The sequence below is a fragment of the Oncorhynchus keta genome, chromosome 4, assembly GCF_023373465.1.
Source record: "Oncorhynchus keta strain PuntledgeMale-10-30-2019 chromosome 4, Oket_V2, whole genome shotgun sequence".
NCBI classification, from domain to species: domain Eukaryota; kingdom Metazoa; phylum Chordata; class Actinopteri; order Salmoniformes; family Salmonidae; genus Oncorhynchus; species Oncorhynchus keta.
Genome location: NC_068424.1, coordinates 66,343,788 through 66,361,231, shown reverse-complemented (window position 1 = coordinate 66,361,231; position 17,444 = coordinate 66,343,788). Strand labels below are relative to the sequence as shown.

General features: G+C 44.7%; 1 protein-coding gene across 7 annotated transcripts in view; it reads left to right on the top strand.

The window, feature by feature from the left end:
- LOC118384049 (cohesin subunit SA-2) overlaps nt 1–17,444 on the top strand; it is a 46,145-nt gene that overhangs the window by 5,052 nt on the left and 23,649 nt on the right. For 6 of the 7 annotated variants that reach the window (XR_008126371.1, XR_008126366.1, XM_052512976.1 and 3 more), the window contains exons 4-10: nt 4,603–4,821; nt 6,305–6,401; nt 6,898–6,974; nt 7,231–7,435; nt 7,649–7,800; nt 7,929–8,126; nt 11,583–11,681. Coding sequence is in view for 5 of the 7 variants with exons in the window: in XM_052512976.1 (XP_052368936.1) it covers nt 4,603–4,821; nt 6,305–6,401; nt 6,898–6,974; nt 7,231–7,435; nt 7,649–7,800; nt 7,929–8,126; nt 11,583–11,681 (1,047 nt within the window). In the remaining 2 variants the exon portion in view is untranslated. The remainder of the gene's footprint in view (nt 1–4,602; nt 4,822–6,304; nt 6,402–6,897; nt 6,975–7,230; nt 7,436–7,648; nt 7,801–7,928; nt 8,127–11,582; nt 11,682–17,444) is intronic. The other variant, XM_052513006.1, reaches the window with a different exon arrangement.

The window sequence follows — 17,444 nt, the reverse complement described above, 5'->3', positions numbered from 1 at the left end:
CGAGGCTTTTGTGGAGCGATGGGTAACGATGCTGTTCGCAACGAGCCAGGCGGCCCTAACTGCTGCATATACCCTGACTGCTTGCACGGAACGCAAGAGAAGTGACACAATTTCCCTAGTTAAAAGAAATTCATGTTAGCCGGCAATATTAACTAAATATGCAGGTTTAAAAATATATACTTGTGCATTGATTTTAAAGAAAAAGATTGATGTTTATGGTTAGGTACACATTGGTGCAACGACAGTGCTTTTTTTGTGAATGCGCTTGTTAACTTCTTGGTGACAGGGGGCAGTATTTTCACGTCCGGATGAAATGCATGCCCAAATTCAACTGCCTGCTACTCATCCCCAGAAGATAAGATATGCATATTATTAGTAGATTTGGATAAAAAACACTGACATTTCTAAAACTGTTTGAATCATATCTGTGAGTATAACAAAACTTGTGTAGCAGGTGAAACCCAGAGGAAAAACCATTCAGATTACATTTTTTTGAGGTCACTCTCTTTTTAAATGGGTTTTCATTGGGAATCCCGATTTCTAAGGGACCTTCTTGCAGTTCCTACCGCTTCCACTGGATGTCACCGGTCTTTAAGAAATTGGTTAAGGTTTTTCCTTTGTGTAATGAAGTAGCCCTGTTCAAAACGAGAGTCACTTCAAGTGTACTGTTAGAGGCTCGTGCCAAGAACGGTAGCGTCAGTTTGTTTTCCTCCTGTATTGAACACATATCCTCTCGTCTTCAATTTTGTCGATTATTTACGTTTAAAAATACCTAAGTTGTATTACAAAAGTAGTTTGAAATGTTTTGGCAAAGTTTACAGGTAACCTTTGGGATATTTTGTAGTCACGTTGCGCAAGTTGGAACCGGTGTTTTTCTGGATCAAATGCGCCAAATAAATTGACATTTTGGATATATATGGACGGAATTAATCAAACAAAAGGACCATTTGTGATGTTTATGGGACATATTGGAGTGCCAACAAAAGAAGCTCGTCAAAGGTAAGGCATGATTTCTATTTTTATTTCTGCGTTTTGTGTCGCGCCTGCAGGGTTGAAATATGTTTTCTCACTTTGTTTACGGAGGTGCTACCCTCAGATAATAGCATCGTTTGCTTTCGCCGAAAAGCCTTTTTGAAATCTGACATGTTGGCTGAATTCACAACACGTGTAGCTTTAATTTGGTATCTTACATGTGTGATTTCATGAAAGTTAGATTTTTATAGTAATTTATTTGAATTTGGCGCTCTGCATCACCCGTTTGGCGAAGTAGGCTGTTATTCGATGAGAAATTAACAGGCACCGCATCGATTATATGCAACGCAGGACAAGCCAAATAAACTAATAATATCATCAACCATGTGTAGTTTGATTGTTTTTTATAAGTTAAGTTTAATGCTAGCTTGCAATTTACCTTGGTTTCTTGCTGCACTTGCATAACAGGTAGTCAGCCTGCCGCGCATGCTCCTCGTGGAGTGCAATGTAAACAGCCACGATCGGTGTCCAAAAATAGTGATAACCGGTTGTTATGAAAACATGAAATCGGCCTTAATTAATCGGCCATTCCGATTAATCGGTCGACCTCTTGTACTTACCCCAACCAGAATCCATGGATTACAGGCAACATTCGCACTGAGCTAAAGGGTAGAGCTGCCGCTTTCAAGTGCGGGACTCTAACCCGGAAGCTTACAAGAAATTCTGCTATGCCCTGCGACGAACCATCAAACAGGTAAAGTCAATACAGGGCTAAGATTGAATCATACTACACCGGCTCCGACGCTCATCTTATGTGGCAGGGCTTGCAAACTATTACAGACTACAAAGGGAAGCAAAACTGCAAGCTGCCCAGTGACACGAGCCTACCAGACGAGCTAAATCACTTCTATGCTCGCTTCGAGGCAAGCAACACTGAGGCATGCATGAGAGCATCAGCTGTTCCAGACCACTGTGTGATTATGCTCTTCGTAGCCGACGTGAGTAAGACCTTTAAACAGGTCAACATTCACAAGGCTGCGGGGTCAGACGGTTTACCAGGACGTGTGCTCCGGGCATGTGCTGACCAACTAGCATGTCCTTGATTGAGTCTGTAATACCAACATGTTTCAAGCAGACCACCATAGTCCATGTGCCCAAGAACAAAAAGGGAACCGGCCTAAATGACTACAGACCCGAAGCACTCACGCCCGTAGGCATGAAGTGCTTTGAAAGGTTGGTAATGGCTCACATCAACACCATTATCCCACCGATTATGCAATCTTTATTGTACTCCACACTGCCCTTTCCCACCTGGACAAAAGGAACATTTATGTGAGAATGCTATTCTTTGACTACAGCTCAGCGTTCAACACCATAGTGCCGTCAAAGCTCATCACTAATCAGGAGGATAGAGTTGTGGTCGGATTTACCAAATGGAGGGCAAGAGAGCTTTCTACGCGTCTCTGGAGTACAGGTGATCTAGAATTTTTTTTTTTCTCTGGTTGCACATTTAACATGTTGATCGAAATTTGGTGGAACTGATTTAAACCCTGCATTAAAGTCTCCGGCCACAAGGAGCGCCGCCTCTGGGTGAGTGGTTTCCTGTTTGCTTATTGCCTTATGCAGCTGACTGAGTGCGGTCTTAGTGCCAGCATCTGTCTGTGTTGGTAAATAAACAGCCACAAAAAGTATAGCTGAAAACTCTCTGTGCAGGTAGTGTGGCCTGCAATTTATCACAATATACTCCTACTTCAGGCGAGCAAAATCTAGAGACTTCCTTAGATTTTGTGCACCAGCTGTTGTTTACAAATATGAACAGACCACCCCCCACCCTCGTCTTGAGTGTGCTGTTCTTTCCTGTGCAGCGTATATCCCGCTAGCTGAATATCCATGTCGTCATATTGACTATAAATACACTAGGATATCAGCTCCAAGTGATTTTAATTTATGAAATCTGTTCCCAAGTATTCCCACACATAATAGAGAGATGTGTTTGTATAGAAATGTAAGCAAGGTTTGAAATTATTGTTTTAGTCACATTATATCTGTTTGGGCTCCTTGCGTCAATTTGCAGTCTACACATTTTCCGTTGTTATGTTACCCCCCCACCCGATCAACTGCAAAAATAATCGTCCCGTGGCTGAATCTAGTTGATGATCCCTGGCCTAGGCTATTACCCCTAAACATAGACATTTTCCACACTGAAAATATGCAAAAACATTAGTTTGATAAAGACAGAGTGTATTTCATTTGAATCATTAAGCCACACCAAACAGATTGTCTTGGCCATAATTCATCCCCATGCAGTGTTCAATTTAGAAAATTCCAAGGAACAGGCATAATAAACTCAATCAAAACGTCTTTCTGTTGAAAATAAGGGGGGAGGCTTTGGATCACTTCTGGCTGTAAGCGAACGAGTGATGCGCTTTTGGAGCAATACTGGCTGTATCCAAGGCTCAGCCAATCGTTCACATAACAGTATGCAGCACACGACTGAAGAGAGAAGAGACAACCAATTTGTAGTTACAGAATCATTGTGCGCTCTGGAAAGACAGCAGAGAGTGTAAAGGCAGTTTGCCAGTTACAGCATTGCGTCCCCTGAATGATAATGAAGAGGTAGGTGAGAAGCCTGACCACGGAGATGGGGGGGTGAGAAGGTGATGAAGTGTACCGAAAAACTGGCATTTGTAAAGTTTGAGGTGAGGGAGAAAGTGTGGTGGAACAAATATTATTAGCATTGCTAAGTATCTTGCTAACTGGATCAAATTCTCCATTAGCTAGCCAGAGAAATTTAGATAAATGTGCAAATATTTTTTCCAGTTATATAATTTTTTGCCCTTTTTCTCCCCAATTGGTAGTTACGGTCTTGTCCCATTGCTGCAATTACCGTATGGACTCGGGATAGGCAAAGGTAGAGAGCCATGCATCCTCAGAAACACGACCCTGCCAAGCTGCACTTTCTTGACACACTGCTCGCTTAACCCGGAAGCCATCCGCACCAATGTGTTGAAGGAAACACCGTACCACTGCCGACCGTGTCGGCGTCCATGCGCCCGCCTCACCACAGGAGTCGCTAGAGTGCGATGTGATAAGGACATCCCGGCCGGCCAAACCCTCCCCTAACATGAACAATGCTGGGCCAATTGTGCACCGCCTCATGGGTCTCCCGGTCGCGGCCGGCTGCGACACATCCCTGGATCGAAGACGGGTCTGTAGTGATGCTTCAAGCAGTGCCTTAGACCGCTGCCCCACTCGGGACACCCTTAAAAGTAGCTTTTCATAGCTTCCAGTCAAAAAAGGTCAAATGCCCATCCCTTTATAAAATACATCAAACACATGGGTTCCATTCCATTCACTCCTTTCTAGCCATTTTAATGAGCCGTCCTCCCCTCAGCAGCCTACACTGACACACACAGATTCAGACATAGCGACCACTATGAAAGTTAAGCAGGTGCCATAATTTTTTTTTCAACGAAGACATAGCTAACCCCTCACTGTAACATCTGTTTGTTTAGATGCTATAGAGCTACATAAACTGTTTTGGGGGGAGCACCAACACTAACTACACTATTTATAGAATTACATTAATTCACTCACAATAGCCTTTTGAACCCTTTGTTTTATCCCCAGCCACCCAAGAGACCTAGGCGTAAAGCTGCATCCCAGGCCAGCCCAAATCCCAGCACCACCTCCACCCAACAAGCCCGTTCCCCTCAGCCACCGCAGCCTTCCCTGGGGAGAACTAGGCAGCTCGGCTCCCCCAGGCGAGAGAGAGAGAGGAGGGGGAACCAGGGCATGAGCGCTGGGGATATGTATGAGGCTGTGAGGTCTGGAAAGAGTGCTATGGTGGTGAGAGAGGGAGTGAGGTATTGGTGTGGGGGGAGAAACAAAGAGAATAGGTAGTGGGAGGGATGCCGGGGAAATGAAGCCTTTACAGCCCACAATGGGGATGATTATCATGCACTGTCAGTAGCTGACAGATCTGATCCTACTAAGGCCCTTTGATGTAGAGGTAGGAGAGCTGCCATTGGGTCACATAGTCAATGATTGACAGCTCATGGTTGTCCCACCCACTGTTGGGCTCTGAAACTCCAGTTCCCCAGTCTCTTGGGGTTAGGGAGTAAAAGTGTGTTGAAAACAGTTCCCTATTATATATAGTTGCACAATACAGATTTTTTTTCAGCCTTCAGCACTCTCACATAGATGGATACGTTTACTCAACTCAATGAGTACAAATTGCAGCCTAGTACTTTAGAATAGTATCTCTGCTCTAGCGCTGACCCCAATAAATACGTTTACTCAACTCAATGAGTACAAATTGCAGCCTAGTACTTTAGAATAGTATCTCTGCTCTAGCGCTGACCCCAATAAGTCGACTAGTCGATTGTTTGGTTGTTAGACCGTTTTAGTCGATCAAATCCCCGCGCTGACTATATGGTACAAAATATGTCATTCTGCCCCTGAACAAGGCAGTTAACCCACTGTTCCTAGGCCGTCATTGAAAATAAGAATGCCTAGTTAATAAAATAAATTAAAAAATATATATATATATATATTACCGTTCAAAAGTTTGGAATCGCTTAGAAATGTCCTTTTTACATAGTTGACCATGGCAATAGAAGTTACTTTTTAGGTTTGTATCATTTAGATTTGGATATAATTTTTATTAACCACATGACAATGATTTTGAGACATGAAGACATTATTATAAGTTAAATGAAACTGTCACGAAAATGTGCATATGAAAAACATAAATTGCACACAGATCGGTAGAACTGGTAAGATAAATTGTCATTCAACATGAGAAAGGTTGCCGACTCCTCGTGTAGCCTATTACCGGCAACTTCAGGAGAGTAATGTCAGAATCTGCAAAAGCCAGCAGGAGAGAGAGGAGAATAGTTCGGTCAGGTTAGGTTTTTTTTTTCTTCTGTTTATCAAGATCTCTTGCGCCCTCTTGAGGCATTTGTCTTATTTCATTGAACCTTAAGCTCAATGCATACAGTTGATTTTATTAAAACACATAGGGTGTGTCTATGTGGAAAAATACACATACGACTTTCGGTACAGTCCTACTCTACTCATACTCTGCTGTCCTAGAGAGTTGGAGAGACTGGGCGGGAGAAGATGACAGACAGAAAATATGGTTAGAGGTTAAAGGGGAATGGGATGAAAGTGTGTATACCCATTTCTGTTTAGGGAATGATAATTAGAAAGAAGGGAGGAGGACGTTAACTGGTAAGAAAGGAGTAACTAATCGCCACATAATGATGACAGTTTTGACTTTGTATGCTGCTCTCCCCTCATTGGCTGTGGCCTCCCTGTCAATCTCCAGGCGGTGGTGGATGAGTGGCTAGACAGCTACAAGCAGGACCGGGATGCGGGCCTACTAGAGCTCATCAACTTCGTCGTTCAGTGCTGTGGCTGCAAAGGTCAGGGGTGTCTGAGAGACAGAGAGGGGGGTGATTGGGTTCAGGGGTCACTAGAATTTATTTTAACCTGATCCCCAAAACAGCTATTGATTAGCACTCCGTCTATTGATTTCTGGGCCGGCTAACAATGCAAGGACCAGCGTCAAGCGGCCTGTCATTCCAGTGTATACTTACACTGGTCTATGGATGGATGAAAGACTGATGAAGAATGTTATGGGGGATGGAGGTTTAAAACACATCATGTATTTAGCACTGGGTTTCACATCCAATTTTTTGTTCATTAACAAATATTAGTTTGTGTTAGCATTTCATGTTTAGAGAAAATGAACTGCTTGTATGCTAGGGCCAGGTGATGTCACCAGGGTTGTGTTCATTAGGATGCAATGGAAAATGTTCAAATGTTTTGCAACACAAAATTAAAATGGGCTTTAACAGATAAGTCCAGATAGTCGTTTTCGTCCGTTTCTTGTCTAATGAACACAACCCTTCTCCTTAGGTGTGGTGAGCAGAGAGATGTTTGACGGTATGCAGAACGCTGAGATCATCAGCACACTGACCAAAGAGTTCAATGAGGTGAGAGAGCGGGGATGCCTTTTGGGACAAAGTCAGAGTTGAACTTTAGAGTTTTTTTTATTGTGTTTTACACATCTCTTCGGCTCATGTAAAGTGCCCTGGGTTTGAGAAAAGCTTTATATGAATGATGATACCATAATTATTTCATTGGAACAATGTTATTCAATTATATTTCCCACTGCTAATTTACACAACATTGAGCCCAAAACTAAGGAGATATTTTTATCTCTCATATCTCCTGTTCTCCCCAACACAGGACTCTGTGAACTACCCCCTGTGCTCCCCTGGCCCACAGTGGCGTAAGTTCCGGGCTAGCGTGTGTGAGTTTGTGCAGGTGCTGGTACGCTCCTGCCAGAACAGCTTTCTGTACGACGAGTACCTCTTCTCCGCCCTGCTGGCACTGCTCACCGGCCTGTCTGACTCCCAGGTCAGGGCCTTCAGACACACCAGCACCCTCATCGGTGAGACACTGGACAGCCACCGCATATTGACCACAGTAGTGTTTTTGTTGAGTCCCAGCACACACTCATTGGTTCAATGTATTTACCAGCGAGGTGTGCTCTGTCTGTCTGTGTGCATGACTGTCTGTATGTCAATCTGTGCATGACCATATTTTGGGGCATGTCTGGCCTTGTGTGTCCATTCCTATATGTAACTGTGTCCCCTCCCCCTAGCGATGAAGCTGATGACTGGTATAGTGGAGGTAGCAGTGATGGTGTTTGCCCAGATTAAGACCACCCAGAGACGGTATGACGCGGAGAGGAGCAAGAGTGCCGAACACAGAGCCTCAGAGAGGCTGGAGGAACTACAGGCCACCATCAGCGAGGTAATGCGCGCGCACACACCCTGATACGGCTCATCTTCAGCACCTCCCTACACGTTCTGTTCAGTCTCTCTTGTGTGTGTGTGTGTGTGTGTGTGTGTGTGTGTGTGTGTGTGTGTGTGTGTGTTAAGCTGCGGGAGCACCAGGAGGAGCTGTCCTCCATGATGAATGCTACGTTTCGGGGTGTGTTTGTGCACCGCTACCGAGACCGCGTAGCTGAGATCAGGGCCGTATGTATCGAGGAGATGGGCGTGTGGCTCCGAGAAAACCCCGGAGACTTCCTCAACGATGGATATCTCAAGTACCTGGGCTGGACCCTGCACGACAAGGTGGGCAGGCAGACAGACGTCCAACTAGTGTTGTCACAATATCAACATTTTACTAATGATACAATAACAGGCCAAGTATCACGATACCGAGGAGTAAAAAAACGTCCTGTTCACCCTGACCCCCAGACGCTTGTTCCCATTTTCGAAAAGTTAAGCGCGTGTGCTACACAAAAAACCTGCCACTGATATTCACACTTTACTCAATACAACACATTGAATTTGACTTCAAACTGTTCACTTTATAATATAATACTGCATAGAATTGCTAATTCCCTGATATTTGCAAAGGCCGAGCTGTGATTTGGCTGGAGGAATGGGAGGAAGGAATATACATAATGATCTGCATGTCAGTAAGGGGAAAACACTGCATGAAACCTCTACTCTCATAAAACACACTACCTCCCTCACACACTCCTGTCTGCCTCCCTCTCTCATAAAACACACCACTTTCTCCCAACAAACATACATTCTATTTGCAGTGTGTAAGTAGCACCAGAAAGAGATATCTTTTTCATATAGTTAGCCTTATATGACTATAGTTAGTCCTATATGACTATAGCCTTGTTTTTATTAATTTGTTTAACCTTTATTTAACTAAATCAAATCAAATTTTATTTGTCACATACACATGGTTAGCAGATGTTACTGCGAGTGTTGCGAAATGCTTGCTGACTAGGCAAGTCAGTTAGGAACAAACTCATATTTACAATGACGGCCTAGACCGGCCAAACCCAGATGACGCTGGGTCAATTGTGCGCCGCCCTATGGGACTCCCAATCACAGCCGGTTGTGATACAGCCTGGAATTGAACCAGGGTGTCTGTAGTGATGCCTCAAGCACCGAAGAACAGTGCCTTAGACCGCTGCGCCAGTCGGGAGCCCTTATCTGACTAGTGTGTTCTATATGAATATAGTTAATCCCTATATGAATATAGTTAATCCCTATATGAATATAGTTAGTCCCTATATGAATATAGTTAGTCCCTATATGAATATAGTTAGTCCCTATATGAATATAGTTAGTCCTTATATGAATATAGTTAGTCCTTATATGAATATAGTTAGTCCCTATATGAATATAGTTAGTCCTTATATGAATATAGTTAGTCCCTATATGAATATAGTTAGCCCCTATATGACCGTAGTTAGGCCCTGTATGACTAGAGTTGGCCCTGTATGACTAGAGTTGGCCCTGTATGACTATCGAGTTTTGGCCCTGTATGACTATAGAGTTGGCCCTGTATCAAATCAAATCAAATGTTATTTATATAGCCCTTCGTACATCAGCTGATATCTCAAAGTGCTGTACAGAAACCCAGCCTAAAACCCCAAACAGCAAGCAATGCAGGTGTAGAAGCACGGTGGCTAGGAAAAACTCCCTAGAAAGGCCAAAACCTAGGAAGAAACCAGGCTATGTGGGGTGGCCAGTCCTCTTCTGGCTGTGCCGGGTGGAGATTATAACAGAACATGGCCAAGATGTTCAAATGTTCATATAATATATATGCCATTTAGCAGACGCTTTTATCCAAAGCGACTTACAGTCATGTGTGCATACATTCTACGTATGGGTGGTCCCGGGAATCGAACCCACTACCCTGGCGTTACAAGCGCCATGCTCTACCAACTGAGCTACAGAAGGACCATATAAATGACCAGCATGGTCGAATAATAACAAGGCAGAACAGTTGAAACTGGAGCAGCAGCACAGTCAGGTGGACTGGGGACAGCAAGGAGTCATCATGTCAGGTCGTCCTGGGGCACGGTCCTTGGGCTCAGGTCCTCCGAGAGAGAGAAAGAAAGAGAGAATAAGAGAGAGCATATGTGGGGTGGCCAGTCCTCTTCTGGCTGTGCCGGGTGGAGATTATAACAGAACATGGCCAAGATGTTCAAATGTTCATAAATGACCAGCATGGTCCAATAATAGTAAGGCAGAACAGTTGAAACTGGAGCAGCAGCATGGCCAGGTGGACTGGGGACAGCAAGGAGTCATCATGTCAGGTAGTCCTGGGGCATGGTCCTAGGGCTCAGGTCCTCCGAGAGAGAGAAAGAAAGAAGGAGAGAATTAGAGAACGCACACTTAGATTCACACAGGACACCGAATAGGACAGGAGAAGTACTCCAGATATAACAAACTGACCCTAGCCCCCCGACACAAACTACTGCAGCATAAATACTGGAGGCTGAGACAGGAGGGGTCAGGAGACACTGTGGCCCCATCCGAGGACACCCCCGGACAGGGCCAAACAGGAAGGATATAACCCCACACACTTTGCCAAAGCACAGCCCCCACACCACTAGAGGGATATCTTCAACCACCAACTTACCATCCTGAGACAAGGCTGAGTATAGCCCACAAAGATCTCTGCCACGGCACAACCCAAGGGGGGGGCGCCAACCCAGACAGGATGACCACAACAGTGAATCAACCCACTCAGGTGACGCACCCCCCTGTATGACTATAGAGTTGGCCCTGTATGACTAGAGTTGGCCCTGTATGACTAGAGTTGGCCCTGTATGACTAGAGTTGGCCCTGTATGACTAGAGTTTTGGCCCTGTACGACTAGAGTTTTGGCCCTGTACGACTAGAGTTTTGGCCCTGTACGACTAGAGTTTTGGCCCTGTACGACTAGAGTTTTGGCCCTGTACGACTCTTACCTTTCAACAACATCTCATGAGTAGCCGACCCTTCTCCTTTCTTCCTGTGCCAAGCTGCAAATCTGTTTTTCCTTTCTGGCACTGCTGCGTGACAGTGAACTTGCAACGCCTATCAGACTGGCCTGTGCTCTTTGTTATGCCAGGGAATAAATGATATACAGTGAATCAACTTTGCTAGCTCTACTGGCTGCTCCAATCAATGTATCAAATGTTACAACAGAAGACTGACCAGGGTCTACATCCCCCATCGCCATCACGGCTAAAATTATATTTTAAAAACTGATGGAAGAATAGATGCACAAGAAGAGTGGACAGAGAAAAGCAGGTCAGTGATGGCTGGAAGGGGAAGCAGGTTAGTGATGGCTGGAAGGGGAAGCAGGTGATAACATCTGCCGCACGCACGTGAGATGTGCATGAAAGTAAAGTGGACATTAGACAGGTGCATACAAGAGACTAGTTGCTTGTTGCTTAAACTAATTTAAGCTGAATGTATAAACAATTGATTTTATAACAGGCGCCAGCGGGTTCTATAGATTGGGAGGGCCAAAAAAGTTGGTAGTATCATATGAAACGGTACTACGGCATTCTAAAATCTTGGTATCATGAAGTTTTGGTAAGCGATAATACCGCGGTACACTACACGCAACACAGGCACACAAGGGGTGCCACAAACATTCTATCGAGTTGAATATCCTAACTTTGCTTTGAAAGATGACAATGATATGGTGTCTATCCAGATAGTTTGAAAGTAAACAGTGCAAGAATGTGTTGCATGTGGTGTGAGACTGCTCTTCCCCCACAGCAAGGCTCAGTGCGTCTGCAGTGTGTGCGGGCCCTGCAGGGCCTCTACAAGGAGAAGGACTTAATTGGACGCCTAGAGCTTTTCACCAGCAGGTTTAAGGTAGGCCTCCTTCTGCATCTCTTTATCTGGTCTCCCCATCTTGCTCTCGCTTTCTCTATCTCTGTTTCTTTCTCTATTTCTCTCTCGTTCTTTCTCTCTCTCTCTCTCTCCCTTTGTTTTTGTCAGTCTCCCACAGTTTTTTCTGTCCTTCAGTGTCATCTTTCAGTGTGTCTGTCCTTAGCTGGGCACCAATTAGGGTGTAGCACAACTCCCATGTTAAAAAGCTCTCCACCATCACTAAGCGTGTGTGTGCCATCGCATTTTGGACACTCAAAATACAGGATGCAGGTTACGTCACCATATCAACTATACCACTAAACAATAGCCATTTGCAGTGGTATTTTCACCCTCTCTGTCCCAGTTTGTGGTAACCATTTGTGGTAGGGTTTTCATGATTCCAGTATCACGATGCTACGATACCAGATATCCCATGGCAAAAAAACAGTAAAAGACGTATTCCTAACCAATTGTGTGTTTTTTTGGTTTCTTTGCGTTGTTTGTAACTTGTAACTTATTTTTATTACTTATTTTGTATATAATGTTTCTGCTACCGTCTCTTATGACCGAAAATAACTTCTGGGCATCAGAACTGGGACTACTCACTACAGATTGGCAGAATCCTTTTTTTCCTTTAACGAGACCGACATGAATGATATACTGCTTCTCCGGGAACAGACCCAGATCCCCGTCATTTGCGTGAAGAGAAAGCGGAGAAAAAGGGGCCAGAGAGCGGGCTGGCTTCTGAGAATCTGTAGGCGATCTAATAAACCCCCACTTCCTTCCATTCTGCTAGCAAACGTGCAATCTTTGGAAAATTAAATCTATGACCTACGTGGAAGATTAAACTACCAACGGGACATTCAAAACTATAATATCTTATGCTTCACGGAGTTGTGGCTGAACGGCGACATAATCAACATACAGCTGGCTGGTTCTACGCTGTATCGGCAGGACAGAACAGTGGCGTCTGGTAAAACAAGGGCGGCGGACTATGTATTTTTGTAAATAATAGCTGATGCACGATGTCTAAGGAAGTCTCAAGGTTTTGCTCGCCTGAGGTAGAGTATCTCATGATAAGCTGTAGACCACACTATCGACCTAGAGAGTTTTCATCTGTGTTTTTCGTAGCTTTCTACATACCACCACAGACTGATGCTGGCACTTAAGACCGCATAAGCAAACAGGAAAACGCTCACCAAGAGGCGGCGCTCCTAGTGACTGAGGACTTTAATGTAGGGAACCTTAAATCCGTCTTACCCAATTTCTATCAGCATGTTAAATATACAACCAGAGGGAAAAAACGATTGACCACCTTTATTCCACACATAGAGACGTATACATTAGAATCCAAGATGGCGTAGCGTTTCTCTTTGTCTTAAACCGTGTCTTGTCCCGTGTAAATAGCCAGTCTTTTTCGTATATATCTTAATCTCACATTCTATCTACAAACAAAATATACTTTCCTGCAACCCGCCTCACCCAATGTGGTACGGGTCTGCTATTTTTATTCCTGATAACTGGAACTTCCATCAGGAGCTAGCCAGCTAACTAGCTACTAGTCTTTGTTAGCCACGGCTAGCGGGCTTCACCTTTTTCTCGGTCACCAGCCAGCCTTAGCTCGGACAATACCTGCCAGTCTGCACAGCGCGATATCCAGCCAGAGCATATCGGACTGCTTCTCTCTACCACATCACCAGATTCCTGCCGCTCTGGATCATTGCAGCTTGATAGCTGCAAACGAGTGGCTACTGTTAGCTAACGCCTCTGTCCCGAAGCAAGCACCAGCTAGCCTTGAGCTAGCCTCGAGCTAGGCTCATATACCAGCTAATTCTAGGGCTACAATACCTCCTTTGCCAACTGGCCTGGACCCTTTATTGTCGACACGTAGCCCTGCTGATCCATCACGACTGGACTGCGGACGTGATCGCCCGATGTGGTCTCAACAGGCTATTCTGTTACGATGTCGCTGAAGAACCATCTACTAGCCCTGGCCCGCTAGCTTTTCTGAACGCTGTGTCCCCTGCTCGCCTAGCGTAGTAGTGACTACCGAACGGTACCCTGGCTCACTTATTGCTGCTCTTTTGACCCTATGATCACTCTGCTACAAAGCTGATGCCCCCTGGACTGTTTCAATAACACAGTACCTCATTTTGTTTACCTGTCGGCCCCAGCCTCGATCTCAGGTCCTGTATGTACCTAACTGACCCACTCTGCCCATTCATTGCCATTTACCCGTTGTTGTCTTAGCTCTCCTGATCAACACTTGTGATTGCTTTATGCCTCGCTCTAATGTCAAAATGCCTTGTCTACTGCTGTCTTGGCTAGTTCTTATTGTTTTATTTCACTGTAGAGCCCTTAGTCCCGCTCAACATTCCTTTGATAGCTCTTTTGTCCCACCCCACACACGTGCGGAGACCTCACCTGGCTTAACTGGTACCTGCAGAGACGAAACCTCTCTCATCGTCAATCAACGCCTTAGTTTACCTCCACTGTACTCACATCCTACCATACCATTGTCTGTACATTATGCCCTGAATCTATTCTACTACTTCCAGAAATTTGCTCCTTTTATTCTATTTCCCCAACGCAATAGATGACCAGTTCTTATAGCCTTTAGCTGTACCCTTATTCTACTCCTCTTCTGGTCCTCTGGTGATGTAGTGGTTAACCCAGGCCCTATAGCCCCTAGTTCCACTCCTATTCCCAAAGCGCTATCATTTCTTGACTTCTGGAACTGTAAAAGCCTTTATTTCATGCATGTTAACATCAGAAGCCTCCCTAAGTTTGTTTTGTTCACTGCTTTAGCACACTCCGCCAACCCTGATGTCCTAGCCATGTCTGAATCCTGGCTTAGGAAGGCCACCAGAATTTTCCATCCCCAACTACAGCATTTTCTGCCAAGATAGAACTGTCAAAGGGGGTGGAGTTAGCCTGCAGAGTTCTGTCATGCTATCCAGGTCTGTGCCAATACAGTTTGAGCTTCTACTTTTAAAAATAATTTAAATCTCTCACTGTTGCCGCTTGTTATAGACCCCCCTCAGCCCCCAGCTGTGCCATGGACACCATATGTGAATTAATTGCCCCCCATTTATCTGCAGAATTTGTACTGTTAGGTGACCTAAACTGGGATTTAACACCCTGGCCATCCTACAATCTAAGCTAGATGCCCTCAATCTCACACAAATTATCAAGGAACCTACCAGGTATAACCCTAAATCCATAAACACGGGCACCCTCATAGATATCATCCTGACCAACCTGCTCTCTAAATACACCTCTGCTGCCTTCAACCAGGATCTCAGCAATCACTGCCTCATTGCCTGCATCCATAATGGGTCCGTGGTCAAACGACCACCCCCCATCACTGTCAAACGCTCCCTAAAACACTTCAGCGAGCAGGCCTTTCTAGTCGACCTGGCCTGGGTATCCTGGATAGATATTGACCTCATCCCGTCAGTAGAGGATGCCTGGCTGTTCTTTTAAAAGTGCTTTCCTCACCATCTTAAATAAGCATGCCCCATTCAAAAAAAATTGAATTAAGAACAGATATAGGTTCACTTCAGACTTGACTGCCCTTGACCAGCACAAAAACATCCTGTGGCGTACTGCATTAGCATCAAATTGCCCCTGTGATATGCAACTTTTCAGGGAAGTTAGGAACCAATATACAAAGGCAGTTAGGAAAGCAAAGGCTATCTTTTTCAAACAGAAATTTTCATCCTGTAGCACAAACTCCCAAAAGTTCTGGGACACTGTAAAGTGTATGGAGAATAAGAGCACCTCCTCCCAGCTGCCCACAGGACTGAGGCTAGGAAACACTGTCACCACTGATAAATCTACGATAATCAAGAATTTTAAAAAGCATTATTCTATGGCTGGGCTAGACAATCTGGACCCTCTATTTCTAAGATTTTCCGCTGCAGTTGTCGTAACCCCTATTCAACCTCTTTCATATCGTCTGAGATCCCTAAAGATTGGAATGCTGCGGCGGTCATTCCCCTTTTCAAAGGGTGAGACACTCTAGACCCAAACTGTTTCAGACCTATATTTATCCTACCCTGCCTTTCTAAAGTCTTCAAAAGCCAAACAGATCACCGACCATTTTGAATCCCACCGTACGTTCTTCTCTATGCAGTCTGGTTTCCGAGCTGGTCATGGGTGCACCACAGCCACTCTCAAGGTCCTGAACGATATCATAACCGCCATCGATAAAATATAATACTGTGCAGCCGTCTTCATTGACCTGGACCAGGCTTGCGTCTCTGTCAATCACCACATTCTTATCGGCAGACTCATCAGCCTTGGTTTATCAAATGACTGCCTCGCCTGGTTCACCAACTACTTCTCAGATAGAGTTCAGTGTGTTAAATCGGAGGGCCTGTTGTCCGGACCTCTTGCCGTCTCTATAGGGGTGCCACAGGGTTCAATTCTCAGGCCGACTCTTTTCTCTGTACACATCAATGATGTCGCTCTTGCTGCTGGTGTTTCTCTAATCCACCTCTATGCATACAACACCATTGTGTATACTTCTGGCCCTTCTTTGGACACTGTGTTAACAAACCTCCAGACAAGCTTCAATGCCATACAACACTCCTTCCGTGGCCTCCAACTGCTCTTAAATGCAAATAAAACTAAATGCATGCTCTTCAACCAATCGATGCCCACACCTGCCTGCCCGTCCAGCATTACTACTCTGGACGGTTCTGACTCTCCTTCCAGACTCACATTAATTAAGCATCTCCAATCCAAAATGAAATCAAGAGTTGGCTTCATATTTTGCAACAAAGCATCCTTCACTCATGCTGCCAAACATATTCTCGTAAAACTGACTATCCTACCGATCCTTGACTTGCAATGTCATTTACAAAATAGCCTCCAACACTATTCTCAGCAAATTGGATGCAGTCTATCACAGTGCCATCCGTTTTGTCACCAAAGCCCCATAAACTACCCATCAGTGTGACCTGTATGCTCTCGTTTCTTGGCCCTCGCTTCATATTCGTCGTCATACCCAATAGCTCCAGGTCATCTATAAGTCTTTGCTAGGTAAAGCCCCGCCTTATCTCAGCTCACTGGTCACCATAGCAGCACACACCCGCAGCACGTGTGCCTTACCTCCCTAATCTTACTACATTTGCACACACTGTATATAGATTTTTCTATTGTGTTATTGACTGTACGTTTGTTAATCCTATGTATAACTCTGTTGTTTGTGTCGCACTGATTTGCTTTATCTTGGCCAGGTCGCTATTGTAAATGAGAACTTGTTCTCAACGGCCCTACCTGGTTAAATAAATAAAGGTGAAAAATACATTTCAATTTTAAAAAAAATACAAAGCTCGCCCTCCATTTTGCAAATCTGACCTTAATTCTATTCTCCTGATTCCTGCTTACAAACAAAAATTAAAGCAGAAAGCACCAGTGACTCAAATCAATTAAAAAAGTGTTCAGATGAAGCAGATGCTAAGCTACAGGACTGTTTTGCTAGCACGGACTGGAATATGTTCTGTTGTTCCTCCGATGACATTGAGGAGGACACCACATCAGTCATTTGCTTCATCAATAAGTGCATCAATGACGTCCCCTCCCACAGTGACTGTAAGTACGTACATACCCCAAACAGAAGCCATGGATTACAGGCAACATCCGTACTGAGCTAAAGGTTAGAGCTGCTGCTTTCAAGGAGTGGGACTCTAACCCGGAAGCTTATAAGAAATTCCGCTATGCCCTCCGACAAACCATCAAACAGGCAAATAGTCAATG